This window comes from Tursiops truncatus, chromosome 20, assembly GCF_011762595.2.
Source record: "Tursiops truncatus isolate mTurTru1 chromosome 20, mTurTru1.mat.Y, whole genome shotgun sequence".
Taxonomy (NCBI): Eukaryota; Metazoa; Chordata; class Mammalia; order Artiodactyla; family Delphinidae; genus Tursiops; species Tursiops truncatus.
Window position 1 is genome coordinate 4,622,374 of NC_047053.1, and position 16,431 is coordinate 4,638,804.

General features: G+C 57.0%; 1 protein-coding gene across 7 annotated transcripts in view; it reads right to left on the reverse strand.

The window, feature by feature from the left end:
- Positions 1-35: 35 nt before the first annotated feature.
- The window catches only part of ARHGAP44 (Rho GTPase activating protein 44), a 141,931-nt gene continuing 125,535 nt past the window's right edge, over positions 36-16,431 (reverse strand). The window contains exons 17-21 of one of the 7 annotated variants that reach the window (XR_012328624.1): positions 10,016-10,237; positions 8,368-8,513; positions 4,855-5,232; positions 763-1,354; positions 36-162 (exon numbers count right to left, since the gene is read on the reverse strand). Coding sequence is in view for 5 of the 7 variants with exons in the window: in XM_033846496.2 (XP_033702387.1) it covers positions 1,218-1,354; positions 4,855-5,232; positions 8,368-8,513; positions 10,016-10,237 (883 nt within the window). In the remaining 2 variants the exon portion in view is untranslated. Of the gene's footprint in view, positions 3,500-4,854; positions 5,233-8,367; positions 8,514-10,015; positions 10,238-16,431 lie in introns of all 7 variants that reach the window. The other 6 variants (XR_012328625.1, XM_073797734.1, XM_033846496.2 and 3 more) reach the window with 6 other exon arrangements.

The following is a 16,431-nucleotide window of genomic DNA, read 5'->3' on the forward strand; positions in this document are numbered from 1 at the left end:
GACGACTGTTTGTTTGTACATGTATTTAAAGGTAACTCACTCTCAACCCCCCCGGGCCTCATTACAAATTGGGTACTGAACTGCCCTGCCAGCAAGCGAGCAAAGCCGTTAACGTCGAAAGTTGGCAAATCCCACTGTCGGAGGAGGGTTAGTTTACACTTTCTGTTGGGAAAAATAAGCATTTAAGTTTCTCATTGTACACCTGTACATGGATTTGGGGTGAATGGCTCAAATTAAACAAATATAGATTTCATATATACAAATATTATATCCTGTATAGGCCTGTCTATTGTAAAAGGATAAAACTGTAAGGTTGGGCTTCGCATGCATGACCCGAATCTATTTCTCACTCCCTTCACCCCAGCTGTGACCAGGCTCCCCGGGTCTCCTCCCCGAGGGCTGGGGGAGGGCCTTCGTGGGGAGGGTGAGCAAAGCTCTCCACGCCGCAGGGCCGAGGGCACAGGCCTGGGGTCTCCGCGGGCTGGTTTCCCCTTCCTGTCTGAGCTTCGGGTAACAGGGTTATTGCTATTCACCTGGGACCTCCAGAAAGAGGCGACCCCACATCTTCGTGCCCTGGATGCCCCGATGCTCCTGGGCGGCTGCACTTAGCTACACCTAGTGTTCGGGGGGAAGGGGGGCGGCCTGGGGAGCTACCTTAGGACCCTCTTTAAATTCAGAAATAGAAAACCATAAGATAGGAAAGGGAGCTTCAGTCCACGGCGTGGAGAAGTAAAACTGTCAGATGTCGTTTTTAGCCATTACCTGTAGAGCCCACAGATGAAGGTTCGCCCTCCCCTGCGAAGCAGCAGGCCGGTCAGGGCCCCGGGCTTCTCGGCTCCTGTAAGCAAGCCCCCCACCCCGTCCCCGCTCTGTACCATCAGGCTGGTCGCGCAGGACTCGCCGTGGCCGTCAGCTCAGGCGACAGGCAGCCAGGGTGGACCGGCCGCTGGGCCCTCCACGCCCCACCCCGCGGAGGACGTTTCTGAGACACAGGCCCTTGGGTGGACGGGGCTGTCACTTGGCGTGGAGGCTGAAAGGGGGTCAAAATAGGCACAAAGTCGAAAGGCAAAGATCAAACAAAAGGCCAGAGTCCCCACCCGGAGGGAACGCACAAAATCCACGCGGCCGACACCTGCCACACGGGTGTCCGCCACGCTCCAGCCTCGCGGCGGCCGTGACGGCACGGAGCCGCGGGAACACGCGTGTGGCGGCGCCGCTCAGAGGGCCGTGCTCTCGGACTCCGCCGGGTCCCTCTTCTCAGCCACTGAGCGCCGCCGCACGAGCTCCCGGGGACCGAGGCGCAGCGCCGAGCCCAGCTCCGCGTGGATGGAGGGGACGTCCAAGTGGACCAGATCTGGAAGGCGGCAGAGAGAGGCACTGAGGGGGCTGCCCGCCCCCGAGGCGCGGCTGGCGGGCAGGATGGCGCGAGGAGCGGGCAGGGCTTTGGTCACGGAGGGGCCAGCTTGCCAAGCCGGGCCACGTGACACTTACACCCATAAAAGAAGGATGCTCCTGGCTGGGTCTCGGTGACACCTTCTGGGGCATTTCAGGGCTGCCTTTAGTTCCCTAAAGTCTGTGGGGCTAGGGTTACAGGCTGGGGAGACAGCCTTCCCCCAAGTGTGTGAATGAGTGGGGGGGGGGACCTCGCTCAAGACCACAAATGGTACCCTTGGGGTGGCTGGTGGAGGCAGGGCGGGGTCCCCCCTCAAGGCCCCAGAAGTAAGGGGAGCAAACTGCTCCCTGACTGTGGGCACCCCGCCACCCTGGCGCTAGGGAAACCACTCACCTCCAGTTACACCCCTACTTGGGGCACCTAAGGGTCCCTTCCTGGGATGCTCAGGAGAAAGGTTCCTGAGGCAACAGGCTCGGCGTCTGTCCAGACCTCGGCTGGCAGCTCAGTGCAGGCAAGGCCACGGGGCTGCGGGGCCTGGAGGGGCGGCTGCCCCCAGGCGGGCACCGGACAGCCGCTCCCTGAGTCCTTGGGGGCCGCAGGGGGCTCAGGGGACCCTGGCATCCTTTGCTCAGGCCTGTTCCTCCCTCCCAGGCCTGCTCAGCCTCCGGCCTCCACACAGCCTCGCTGTCCCTGGGCAGCGCGCTGTCCCGACCGAGGACACGCAGCTGGACGGGGAGCGGCCCTGGGCCACACGGGGTGGGGCACCCCGGTTTCTGCAAAGCGAACCTGCCGCCCAAGGAGGACCACCGCAAGCGGACAGACGTTCAGACACTGTCCTCAAAGACACACAAACATGGACGCTCTGGGACAAAGGTCCTTCTCTCTCCACCCAGCCCCCAAACAGTACCCCCGCCTGACCGAGCAGAGCCTGGGGGTCTGCCGGTGCCTCACCACCGGCCTGGAAGGGCAGCACAAGCCCCGGGGCTTGGATTCTGGATTCAAAGTTCAGTCCCTGTCACCAGGGGAGCGTAACCCCGGGTGGTTTCCTACCCTGCCTGGGCCTCAGCAGTCGCTGGGGGGATAACAGGCGGGAAGGTGCCTGCAGGTGAAGCAGGTGAAGGATGTGCAGCCCCGAGGCGAGCTGCCCAGCTGCCATCCTGGCCGCTCCCTTGGACACCTGAGCCAGAAGGTGACTCAGGTAGCCTAAGCTTGGGGCGGGGAGAAGGCCCACTGGCTGCCAGGAAAGGGGAGGCCTGTCTCTGTGTCAGAGGCCCCAGAAGGGCCTGTCCCGGGGCCCATGTGGGCGCCGGACGCCCTGGAGCTGTGGCTGTCAGGGGTCTGCAGCCCGCAGCTCAGCAGCTTCCCTGGGGGGTCTGGGGGGGACCCTCCCCTGCTTTGCTCTGGCTGCCCCTTTCTGACTGAGGCCAAGACACTTGCTTCCTCCGGCTTCCTTCCTGTTCTTGCCTTAGTTTTCCTTTTGAGCATCTACTTACAGGAGGAGGAGACCAGGCAGAAACTGGTAGCAAAGGCTCTCAGAGTATTTCATTGAATGGGACAGAAAGGCCCTGGCTGGCTCTATACACTGGAGAAAAACAGCTCAGGGTAAATTCTAGAACGAACACTATGGACTCTTCAGGATTTGCCAACCGTCCTAGCCGGAACTCAGGCTCCAGGCCCCGCGGTGGAGGATGCAGCCATGGCAGCAGGCGGGTCCTGTCCCCGGGGCCCTTCCCTGAACCAGGGGTGCACATGCACCTCCCCGACACTGGGCACCTGTCGGTAGCAAGTCAGCCAGTGACACAAGGACACACGGGATGAGGGACAGGGCTGTCACCCCCTCAATTTAAACCAAAATGGGTGGGGGGAGCAGCTGGGATTAGGTGACTGGACAGAGAAGGGGAGGGAGGCCTGTTTCTCCCCCATCTCCTCCCTCAGAAAAGAAAGGAGGAGGCCACTGAGCCTCAAGGCCGCGGAGGCTGCCGTGCAGGTCGGGGTGCATGCAGAGCGCGGGGCTGCGGCCTGGCTGCGAGCGGAGGGGCGAGGCCGGGACCGCTTACCCTGGAATCCCCCTCACGTATCCACAGCTGCGGCCCCCGTGTCACACAGCTGCGAGGACACAGCGACAGGATTCAGAGAAAGGAATAAATACGATGAGACGAATGGAACACGGACCATGCCCAGCATCACAGTCAGACGGACCACAGTAAACCATCACCGACCACGCGGCTCAGACCCCCGCCCGCCCTGCGGGACTACGGGCCAGGCTGCCGCCGCCAGAGGACATCGGGACAGGACAGACGGGGCACGAAATGACTACTAAAGGGCAGTCGCTCTGGGCCGGGCAGGAGGGAGGGGGCCGTCACACCTCCCCTGGGCCCCTCCCATCCATCAAGGGCTCCTCGAGAACCACCAGCGGGAAGTGGTGCTCACTGGTTAGAACGTTTCCTTAGCTTTGTATAAGCCTCAGGGTGGGTGGAGCACCCGGACCTGCACTGTTTATCACAGCAAAGATAGAGCAGCCGCATCACCGGAAGGCCTCTTGGCACAGTGTGCGCCTCCGCCCCACCGCGCACGCGCGCCGGGCCGGCCCTTCCTGCGCAGCGAGGCGCAAAGCCCGCAGGCTCACCTCCAGCTGATCGAGGGGAAAACGGCGCGCCTGGAGAGGGACGTGGCGGCCAAAAGCACGACCCGTTAGAAGTCCCAGGGCACCCGGGACCCAGGGCCAAACTGCTCTCTCAAGAGTGTGTGTGTGTGTGTGTGTGTGTGTGTGTGTATCTGGTGTACATGTGTGTATGTGGTGTGCATGTGTGTATCTGGTGTACATGTATGTGGTGTGCATGTGTGTGATGTGTGTATGTGGTGTGCATGTGTGTGTGTGTATCTGGTGTACATGTGTGTATGTGGTGTGCATGTGTGTGGTGTGTGTATGTGGTGTACATGTGTGTATGTGGGGTGTGTGTGTGTGTTATGCTTACACACTTTCCTGGAGGAAAACAGCTCGTCTTTGACTTTAAATTTAAAGCAAAACTAAATTTAGTCCTCGTGGGCTTCTCCAATCAGGGGGCAGCATCTTTTCTGAAACTGACCGTATTTCTAAACACGTATTGCTAGAAAAACAGTTTTCTAATAAGGCTTCTTTAGCGAAGAGGGAAAAAACAGCCTCTGCTCTGCCATCACAATCCAGCCACCCTGCAGCAGCCCCTCCAAGGACGCAGGTGCTCAGCCCCCAGGTGAAGAGTAGGACCAGAACCCTGGGCTGGCGGGTGTTCAGGTGGGAGAAATCCCCCAGGGAGCCCCCCTCCCCGCCCCCCCGCAGGACAACCGGCCACCAGGGCTTTCCACGGCCTCACGGGGGCTTCTAAGGAGACCAGCCCGGGTGCCACACGCGTGGCACAGCAGGGCCATCCCTGGCAAGCAGGGTGCACTAAGGCTCACGGAGACGCTGCACGCGCGGCGGTTACCTGTGGACATGCTCTCCCCGGGGGACACGCCGTCCAGCGCGGGTTGCTCAGACTGCGGGCTGGAGGCTGTGAGGCTGACGGCGGGTGGCTCGGGGGGCGGCAGCGTGGGCCTCTGCCGGGGCTTCGGAGTGGGCCGCGACTTGCTGAGAGCGCCCACGAAGCCGGAGGGGGAGGCCAGCGGGGGCGCCGCGGCCGCCGGGGAGAGCTGGCCCGAGGCCAGGGAGTACCCCGGGGGGCAGCTCAGTCCGTAGGGTGATGGGGTGCTGGGGGGCGTGGGGGACAGGCTGAGTGGGGACGGCTGGCCGGCAGGCGTCTCAGGCAGGGACCCCGGCTGGCCAAAGGGGACCTTGGGCGGAATGGGCGCCAGCTTCTTGGACACTGAAAGAGGAGGCACAGAACACGGGGTTCGGTGACACCCATCATCCCTGTGGCTGCCAGCGAGCTCTCCCCCGCCTCCACCCCCAACTCCTGCCACGCTGAGAGCAGCCAGCACCGTTTCTTAACATTCACCTAGAACCGCATATCCGCCCATCTGTTCACTCATTTCTCCTCCTCTCCCCTGGATTCCTGCTATGATCAGCACACCCCCCCACCCACCCCAGCCAAACGGGAGAACACATTTCCCACGCCCAGGCCGCGGGGGGTGGGGGGGCGCTCCGAGGAGGGCGGAGTCTGGGACGCAGCGACCGGGACAGGACGACTAGGGATTGGCTTGCGGCAGTGGACCCCGGACAGAGCAACCGTCCTCGGGGCGGGAAGCTCTGACTTTTGGCTGAACCTGCCCAGTGGCTCTGGGATCCCGTAACGGTGACCTATGACCAAGTCCTCTGGCCGCAGAGGCCCAGAGCCTCCATCATGCTGCCTGTCTTGCCCTGCGCTTCCCTTCAGTCCTGCGGACTTGCCTCAGAAATGTTTTCCCTTCAAGAACCCTGGGTGTAGACGTGTACAGACCTGCACTGTCTGTTCTAAGTGCATCACTGCCCCCACCCCTCTGCACCGCCTTCATTCCCCTCTTTTTATTTACTTAGTCATGCTAAAGGGTGACAAACGCATTATGCCTTTAAATGGAAAGGAACTAGCGAGGATGACAAATTCTAATATTTAGAAGATCCCTTGGTGGACAAATGGCTCGAGAAAGTGATCACTCATCTCTCAGACTGAAGGCTGGCTGTGGGTAGCACTTACTCTCGAGGAAACTGTCTTTTTAAGCCCTCAAGGAGGCATCGTTTTCCCCCCTACTCCCCACCCCGCCGACGGAACAGAATCTATTCCAACGATGCCTCGTGCACCTCCCTGGCTCCTTGGTGCGGAAAAGTAAGGGTCCCGCTCTCCTGAGTCCCATCAACTTGGGTTCAAATTCCTATCCTGTCTCACCTGCTGCAAGCTGGGGGATCTTATTTAAACCTCTTGTATGGGGCCTTCCCTGGTGGCACAGTGGTTGAGAATTTGTTTGCCAGTGCAGGGGACACAGGCTCGAGCCCTGGTCCGGGAAGATCCCACATGCTGGAGCAACTCAGCCCATGCACCGCAACGACTGAGCCTGTGCTCTAGAGCCCACGAGCCACAACTACTGAGTCTGTGTTCCACAACTACTGAAGCCTGCATGCCTAGAGCCTCTGCTCCACAACAAGAGAAGCCACCGCAATGAGAAGCCCGCGCACCGCAACGAAGAGTAGCCCCTGCTCGCTGCAACTAGAGAAAGCCCACGCGCAGCAACAAAGACCCAACACAGCCAAAATAAATTTTTAAAAAATAATAAATAAATAAACCTTTTGTATGCACTGGAAAGAATCCCATTTCCTCCACAGTACTGTAATCATTACATGGGATCACGTGTGTCAAGCACCACAGCCATGACTTAAAACCACTTCTCAGCCCTACTGCCTGATGCAGGCATTACGCGCTTCTCATCCAGTGGAGACTCTAGGGGTCAGTGCTTGAACACGTCTTCCCTCGAGGGAGCCGGAAGACGGGGGATGCAGTGACATCACCGTGATGTCTGCGGTGACATTTACCACCCCAGGCAGGGACAGGCCTAGGTCATGATGTAAGACTGTAGGCACCTCGTCAAAAGACTGAGGGGGACAGAACAAAACTCAGTGTGCCACTTGCGGGCAAGGGTGTGCCTTTCAAATGATGGTGCTGAGCTGCTGAACGTCACCTGGGAAACCCCTGCCTGGGTCCAATGGGCTGTGAAGAACGAGAGGGCCAATGTCCCACTGGCTTTGGGGAGCCACGTGGCCTGGAGCCCCGACCCCACTGGACAGGAGAACAGCCTAGTCATCACCCTGCCTGCACAGCTGGGGGAGGGTTAAAAGCCGTGTAAACTAAGACGGCCAGAGAATTCCATCAGGACCACAAGGGAATCGTGTTATTGCTGGCTAAAGCCCTGGCGCGCTCAAATACCTCCACTGCCACTTTGGCCAACCTCCTGTGTTGCAAGGTGCCCTCACGTGACCCTCGGTGTCCTGAGCTCACCACAGGCGGTCCAGCAGCAGCACCCTTGTACTACGGTTCCACGTTCACCTGTCTGCAGAGGCCATGTCTCCTGCTCTGTTAGAGCCTCGGGGCTCTCTACACATAGCAGAGGCTCAACAAACATTTGTAGGGCGTATAAGGGATGAAGGGGGGTGAGTAGGATGGAAGGGCTGGGTGAGGGCAGGCTCGGATGATGGGCTCACACAGCAGCCCGCAGCCGGGAGGGGCCCTGTGTCAGGATAGGGAGAACCAGCCCGGTCCCACGTCCCGGAGCTAAAGGCACAGCTAGAAGCCGGACAGGCCTGAACTGAGGACAGATCAGACAACGTGCTGTGTTAAGCACCTTATAGACTTCGTCATGACAGAAGGTGAACAAAAAGCTGGCTCTGATTAACACACGTTCCAGGCAGCCCCCATTTATGAAATATCACCATGGAGCATGTCTCGGCTTTGGGGAATCATTTCAGGGAGAATAACAGGGCCTTCTGCAGAGGGTTTCAGTGGCAGAAATCTGGGGTGGGCAGCTCATGGACCAGTGGACAAATGCTCAGGCCTCCACTAAAGAAATATCAAAGGGCAGGCCTCCTGCAGAAACAGTCTCAATTCCGCCTCTGTGTCCCCTTCTACAAATAATCCAGGGGTAGGCAGCTGGGCTGGACCCCAGCTGGGGCAGGGGGCTCCTGGGGAAGACTCCACGCTGCATTTTAAACGGTGGTGGGAAGCCTGGCAGAGTCGATGGAGACACGTGTCACCCTGGGTGATGGTTCTGCAGAAAGGTCCTGGTGGACGGGAAGCAGAGCCCCGTGTCTGCCCCCACCACACCCCCGAGCCCACTGTTCAAATGAGTAAACCAAGGACTAACGATGCAACGACCCCTCTTGGGGTTGGCTCACTTCCCAAAGCTCTCAGGCGCAGTAATTTTTCATGAAACCAGTTTCTAAGTCTCCGTGAGAATGGAGAGAAATGCTTCCAGGCGGTGTGACAGCTCTCTGGCCCGAGCCCCCCAAGCCCCCCGAGCCGGCGGCAGTGACATACCCTTCCGGAGGGTGTGAGGACTCTGGTCTGCGGGCAGCGGGCTGGGGCTGGCGCCCGGCTGCATCGCTGCACTGGGCGTCCCCTGGCTGGAACCTGGACTTCCTTTCTGCCCAGATCCTGGAGAAAGTTCCTTGCTTTTAGAAGTGCTGAAACACAGGACAAAAGAAAGCCCCTGAACTCAGGTAACGTCAGCATCAGCGCTGTGAACGGAACACGTGTTCCTCTAGGCAGGTATGGTCCTCTCAGCCCTTCTGAAAGCCTTCCAAGATGCCCACGGAGGTGACCAGCCTCTCCTGGGGCTCTGAGGGCCTGGGTTCCACCCTCATCCCCGTGTGGCACCCGTGGCCAGCTCCCTCTCCTGGCCTCTGCTCTCTCTCCAGCAGGAGACCATCCCAGCAAGTCTCCTATTTGTCCATTTCCTCTGCCAGCCATCAGCTGCCGCTTCCTGCTGACTCCCTCTCCCCTCCCACATCCCTCAAACGAAACTGAAGCCCATGAGTCCCAGCCGGAGCTGGCGACCCCCCGTCCTCTCCAGTGGAGCTATCAGGGTCACTACCCTCCCCCCCCCAACTCTGACTGTCACTTCCCCATTTCTCAGGGAAAACACCTTCTACTCATTTAAAAAAAACCAACAAAAACCCCTGCAATCCCTTCGCTTAGGGGGTTGGTTTTTGTGTGTGTGTGTGTCTGTGTGTGTCTCTGTGTCTGTGTGTGTCTCTGTGTGTGTGTGTGTCTGTGCTCGCACGTGTACATGCGAAGACTGGCTTGAGAGGTTCGGCTTCCCAGAGTCTCCAAGGTGTTTTCAGCGGTGGCTATGGAGGGACACTGCGCACCCTAACAGAACGCACGGTGCCTCTGAGTGAAGAAACTTTCCTGCTTCTCCGAACTGCTGCTTTAGGACAGACAGAAACAAACGGCAAAGCAGTCTCCTGTGCAATCCCCACTCCTAGAATCTCCTCTGACCACGTCCCTTTCAAGGAAGGGCCAGGGATGGCCTCCTTCGCCCGCGCCCCTGGGTGCGAACGACCACACGCCGTGACGTGTGCCTTGATGGCTCAGATGGCGTTTTTCATCTTTGGAGCGACAAGGGCTGCCCTGCATAAATGTTCATGGAACTAGCGCTGGAATGAGCATGCTTCCCGTCTTCTTTCTTCCTCTGCAAGAACGAGACGCAGTCACACCACAGGCTGCCAAGATCACCAGGCCCAGCATGACCACGGCACCTCCATTCTTTACCTGATTTGCACCCATTTTAGCAGTAAAATGGTCCCTATGCGTCTAAAGGTAGAGGAGAGGAAGGGAGAAACACTGAAATTCTAAATTTCAAAACAGGGAAGCTGTAATAGCATAGGAGGGGGACACAGGGAGCCGGGGACTCAGATTCCTCGCCTGGCCTTAGCAAGCCTGGCCTTAGCAAGCTGTTCTGGGAAAGCCTGGCCTCCATCTGATGATAATCCAGGGGTCTGTGAATGCCTTACCTGCTGCAGAAGCCAAACCAGGATGCTTAGAAAAGGGGGGAAATGACCAACTCCAAGAGGCTTTGAGTGGGTGCAGCAAACCCAGAGCAGCACTGCGGTCTGTGCACCGCAGGCCAGGCTGACCCAGGCCGGGGGGGTTGGTGGGGGGAGGACGACAGCGCCCTGCTTACCTGATCCGCTCAGCCCCGGGCTGGAGGCCGAGGCCGGATGGAGAGAGCGCGGGCACCGCGGGGCCGTCGGGGGGCTGCTCCGGGAGGGGCGACGGCAAGGGCGGGGCGAGCTCCGCGGATGGGGCTGGGGGCTGCATGGTGGGCGGGGCGCAGGACGCCTTCCGGCCGGCCGAGGAGCCTCTTCGAGCCACCCACGACGTGTCCATGACCCTCACGCCCATGCTGGCCAGGGACAGAGAGACCCCAGGCTTAGCCGCGCGCGCGCCGGGCGCCGGGGTTCCCACCCCCACCAAGCGCCCCGCAGCGCAGCCCGAGCATCTCCTGGACCAGGGAAGCGAGGCAGCTGCCAGCCGTGCTCCACGGACAGAGGTGCTCGAGCATCCCGGCGGCTCCAGGCGGGGCTCCCACCAGCGGCCCGGGCACCGCTGGCCTTAGGACCACTGCCTGCCCAACGAGCTCCCCAGAATCCAAGCTTCCCTCAGAGCAGAGAGCGGCCTCACTGGGGGGGCACCCACTCCTCCCAAGTGGGAGGTGGAGGTGGGCGGGACAGCGAGGGAGGGGCAGCCTCAGGCCACCACAGGGCACCAGCCAGCAGGGGACAGCTAAACATCCATCTTTCTTCTTTCTGCCGCTTGGGGGCAGACGCGGGACTCCTGCGCCAGCCCCAGGGTGCTGGCTGAGCTACAACCTCCGCAGGGCCTACACGGCAGGGAAGGGCTGATCGTGCCTCTGCTCAGGCTCCACCCCGACTCCACTTTAACGAGGGGAAGACAGACAGCTTCGAGTAAATCGGCCAAAGCAACCAGCCACACACATTCACCCCCTTGCAGAGCTCCCTAAGGCACCGCTCGCTTAGTGGTCAGAGACTGAGCGTGGCCTCGCAGCTACCCAAGGATACCGTACCTTTGGATTTTCCTAAGGCTGCAGGGACAGAAACATACAGATATTAGTGTGGAAAAGACTGCGCCCTCCTTGGGACACACAGCTTGTCCCTGTCAAGGTCTGTCTTGTCTCTTGTGTCTGTCAAGGCTAAGCCTGGGGCTTTTACTGAAATTGTTTTTGGTCTTTCCAGTTAAAGTGACTTTGTACGGGTGAAAAATCATCCTACCGCTGCAGGGGAGTAAAGAGAGAAGCCAAAGAGCTGACACTCGTCAGGAATAAGGGAGGAAAAAAATCCATGGAAGCGGCAGTCCGCTCTCTTCTCAGTTAATGATTTAGAAGGTGGTTGATGCCTTCCTCAGGTCTAGGAGGTAACTGGTTCCACGGTACACAGTCAAGGCCTTCACTGACTAAGGCCAGAGCCAATCCTTCCAGTATCAAGGGAGACACGGATCTTCACGCAGGGAGAACACCAGCCAGCACCGGTCTCCCCTGCGTACGTGCACAGACGGTCGTACTCACACCCACGCTGGTCAGAAGCAAAGAGCTATTACACCATGACATTCTAGCCACCTCACAGAGGGGCAGCAAGAGTCACAGAAAAGGTCCACGTTTGGGGATCGGCTGTAGCAGGTGGGATGTGGGTCCTTTAAGGAAATGTACGGGGACGGACCCTCCGTGAGGCGCACAGAGGAGAACGATGCTACAGCCGCGCACATAGGGGACGGACGGCTTCTGACACACTTTCCCCTGGGGGCGGGGACCCAGAGACCCCTTCCTGTCGAGTGTCACTGTTAATATTTCTCATCTCCAAGGCATCTTGGGGGCGGTCAGTCTCTCTCCAGGACCCACCTTGCAAGTCATCTTGCTTCTGAGGACCCTCCACCAATACACAAGCACCTTCTGTACGAGATCCAATCACCCCTGGAGGCCACTCAAAACTCTGGGACAGGGTCCGACTGCGCCCCCCGGTATTTAAAGTGGGCTGCAGGGGGGTATCAAACTATGCCCCTTGGGCTTCCAAGTTTATCAGGCTGAAAACGAGCAAACGGCTTAACATTCCACTTGGGGAAGCAAGCTGATACCACTCAGCTGCAGTGTCGGCAAGGAGGGCGGGATTTATCCCGTGGTGACCAACAGAAGCCCTAGAGGCTGGGGGTCTCGCGCTGTGCTCTCTTCCTTACCCTGTTATCTCTCACTTAGGAAGACCTTCCCCATCTGGGATGGGGGGCGTGGGCTTTGGGATCAGGGCTGGTGGGGGACACCTTCTATTTCCAAACACACCTTCCAGCACTGGTGACCCCAGACACCAGGCTCCCTGGTGATCTTCTCCTGGCTTACCCAGGGGAGGGCATGGTCGGGGGGGAGGACCAACGAGACCCGCTACATATCACCATCGGCAAAGCACCAGCAACCAACAGTCCAGAGGTGAAACGCACACGCCTGCTTTTATAAAGAGACGGCTGTGCCGACTGTGATCACCACTCTCCCAGCGGAAGTGACTTTCATATGGGAAGCCGCGTCCTCTGTGTCCAGGAAACACACATCAGAGGTTCACTGACATTTTCAAAAGGCAATAAAAATCTTTTTTTTCTTTCTCAAGTCTTTGTATAGACATACACTTCTATTTCACTTGGGTAAGTATCTAGGGATAGAATGGCTGCATCGCATGGTGGGTCAATGTTTAACTTTTGCAGAAACTGCTGAACTGTTTTCCAAAGTGGTTGTTCTATTTTACAGTCCTGCCAGTATTCTGTGAGCGTCCTAGTTCCTTCATATAAAAGGCAAGAAAAATCTTTACAGAGCGAATCAATCACAGGGGCAACAGCAAGCCGCTCAGAGGCCTCAAAGCATATTACGTTCAGAAGCAAATGAAGATTCGCTTGGAAGATTGGTAGATGTAAGTGTCTGAACGTCTAGCTAGAACTCCATCCAAAGACAAAAATGACAAAATTGCTTGGCCTGCTGCTGAGAGGGGGGAGCTATTCAGAGGTGGAAGAATACAACCAGATTATGTAAGCAGGTCACAAGTTTCTGCTCATTGTTTTATCACGTAAAGCAGCAACAGTCGCCAGAATCAAAGAACTTGCGTGTTATTTAAAAATAACTGGGACTTCCCTGGTGGCGCAGTGGTGAAGCATCCGCCTGCCAGTGCAGGGGACATGGGTTCAAGCCCTGGTCCGGGAAGATCCCACATGCCGCGGAGCAACTAAGCCAATGTGCCACAACTACTGAGCCCGCGTGCCACAACTACTGAAGCCCGCGCGCCTAGAGCCCGTGCTCCGCAACAAGAGAAGCCACCGCAGTGAGAAGCCCGCGCACTGCAACGAAGAGTAGCCCCCGCTCGCCACAACTAGAGAAAGCCCGCGCACGGCAACGAAGACCCAACACAGCCTAAATAAATAAATAAATAATAAAATAAAATAAGAATGACCAAGTTCAATCAATCCGAAACAACCAACTCCCTCAGAAGTCACTGCACAGATACCCACATCTCGTATGGATGTCAAAGATTTCCCACGGCCACTGCTTCCGGTGAAAACGAGAGGAGCTTGGTTTTCGGACCCCTTTATGGCTGAATCAAGGGAGAAGCGAGAAACCAGAGGCCAGGAAGAACCTCTGAGAAGCAAAGGGTTTGGAAATCAATAAGCAGGAGGCAGGGGCACGTGGCAGAGTCCAGGAGGGCACCTGGGCAGAGCCTCCCTTCTGGACTTCCTGGGTCTTCTCAAGAGGGAGCCAGGTGATGGGAGGCGAGCGCCCGCAGCATGTGGGGAGCTGACCCTGAGACGCGTGGCTCCCTGTAGGGTAAGGTGACGAGGGGCAGGGAATTCAGGCTTCTCATGCCTGCTCGCCCTCAGGATTAACGCAGGGCAGCTGGCAAACCCTCACCTTGGCGAGGCAGCCCCGCTGAAGCCTACTTCACCCTGCTTCACTCCTCCCAGTCTACAGGGACCTCACGTTTGCAGGGAACTTACCCTAAGCTGCACTTTGTATTTTTCCATGAGAGACTGTATCATGGAACAGGTCTCCTTGATTCAGGAAACGGAATGGCATTCCTGTTTTAAAGTCTGTAACCTGGCAGGCCACACAGGGAAAAGAGAAGATCTAGGACCTTAAAAATTAGGAGAAAAAGGCCTGCCCCAGGGAAAAAAAAAAAAATTCTGAAAGTTGGAGATTCCAGCATAAGAACAGGTATCTACAGAGAGAACACATGTATGACTGAGAACAGAAGTTTGCTGTGGACCATTCCAGGTGATGAGCTGTCAGGAGTTAGTGGCTGTTTTCTTTTGGCCTCTGTAGGGTTGACATCTGTCATGCTGTTTTTATTTTATTCATTTTTGGCTGTGCTATGCGGCACGTGGGATCTTAGTTCCCTGACCAGGGATTGAACCCGTGCCCCCTGCAGTGGAAGCGCAGAGTCCTAACCACTGGACCGCCAGGGAAGCCCCCTGTCATGCTGTTTTTGAATCCTGGTCAGGAACAGTCCTAACCAGAGATGTCAGCCAACGTATGGCTTTGAGGTATTCAAGTCTACACAGATCGGAAAGGTTGAGATTTTTGTTCTAGAGATCAGTTACACTTGGGAAAAGAGAAAGGAGGAAAGAAAATCTGGTATCTCCTCAAAACCCACAGAAGCTTTGGGAGTTCCCGCACCATTTAGGGTGAACTTGGAGGTCGGGGAGCAGTGGCAGGACGGGTGCCAAGGTGAATGATGAATAAGAAGGATCCTAAAAATCCTGGCTTGGCCTTGTCTAAGGCCAAAATCCGGTATTTCCAGCTCCTCTAGGGATAATTCCTCTCCTAAATGCCTAACAACAAAGTTTCTTCACCTCCCCAGTACAAATAAAACCTGGGGTCACCTGGCAACAGTTCACAGACCTGGTCTCAGCAGCCACAGATGTGTAAATCCTGGAAATGTGGAAGCAGAGGCAGGGCCTGGGCCAAGAATGCACCTCCCAAAGGCCCAGCTGACCAATCCAACCCCCGCATATGAGTCAAGGTTTCCCCCAGTCCCCAGAACTTTCTAGGTAAGCTTGTTTTACCCCAGGTTCGGGCTCTCTCTGAAGTAACATTCCTGCACCCCCCTGTCCACGACATAAACCCCTTTCAGGGTGGCTGTCTCTTGAAGGCTCTCTGTCCTTCCACTAGGTCTGCAGAGGACCTCAACATCCACAACTGAAAAAAACAGGTCCCTTGGAACATGAGTTCTGACCGTCTCGTGACAACAGGCTTTGTGACCTAATAAACTCGGGAAATGACGCCACAGGCCCTTGTGAAGATGCATGGCACATCACAGCGCGTAGAAGACGCTGAGAAGTCACACACTCAAGAAAGGGGTTTCGACATGTTGAATCCTGTGTTTCAGGAACACATGAGACCCCAGATTTCCCTCTCCTTGCCTCCTGCCCCAACATAACCTAGCATTAGTGGAACTAGCGTTCCACAGAGCACTGTTCAGATCGCTCCCGAACTTCTCAATTACATGTGCTTATTCCAAATTACAGAATGTCCAGGCTAAGGTCCGGGGGCAGAGGCGCTGGTGAGACAAGACCCCTGCAGGGCAGTTTCAAGCACAGGCTGAGGAGGAGTCACGCACTGAACTGAGCTCTGAGGGAGGCCGCTAGCCCTGGTGTAAATACCCTCGTGGATTCGGGGGCTGCTGTCGGCTGGCCCTGGTGGAGGCCCCTTAAGGATGAGAACGCAAGTGAAGTGGCTACAGGCACATCGGGTTTCAGGACGGGAAAGAGCAGCTGCACCGAGCTGCACGGGGGCAGAACGTTAGTATCCTTTTTTATTTTTTAAAGCTTGTTCTGATTATCTTTAGTTGCATAACAAACCACCCTCGAAATTCGGTAGCTTATTGATCCGGGCCACAAATCCACAATTTGGGGAGAGTTTGGCAGGGACAGATTGACTAGTCTGCACAGCACTGAGGTGGTTTGACTTGTGTAGTTCTGGCCTCTGCGTACCCCTAAAAACCCTCTGGTGGTAAGGCCCCAGCAGCATCTGGAAAGCTGCCTGCAGCCCCTGGGGCCCCAGTGGGATGGCAGTCTGTCCACGGAAATCCCAATGACCCCTGGCTCTTTATACTAAGAAGACCACACTGCAGGGGCCAGTGGATGTCGAACGCCCTGAGATTCCACAGTGATAACTTTCTCATGGAGGTCACCTGGATGGCTCTTCAGAGGGGACTGGGAATCAGGGTGGAGCCCACCTCTGATGCAGAAACACTTGGGACCAAAGGACCAGAACTGCCCCTCCAGGGCATCCCCCACCCTACCACAAGAGACACTTCACACAGGAACTGAGTCGCTTAAAACTGAGTTTTAAAAACAAATTCCAATGCATTTGCTAGGTCTCTCGCTCTTTCTCTGCATCTCTGTCTCTCTCCCCCCTGAGGCAAAGATCAGATTCTAAGTATGCTTTTTTTTTTTTTATAGATTGGTGAAATCTCCCCCTACTCCCTTTAACTTCTAAGAATTTCCAGCTTTTCTTTCCCCACCAGACAGAATACAATGAACAACAGCGCAGAGCAG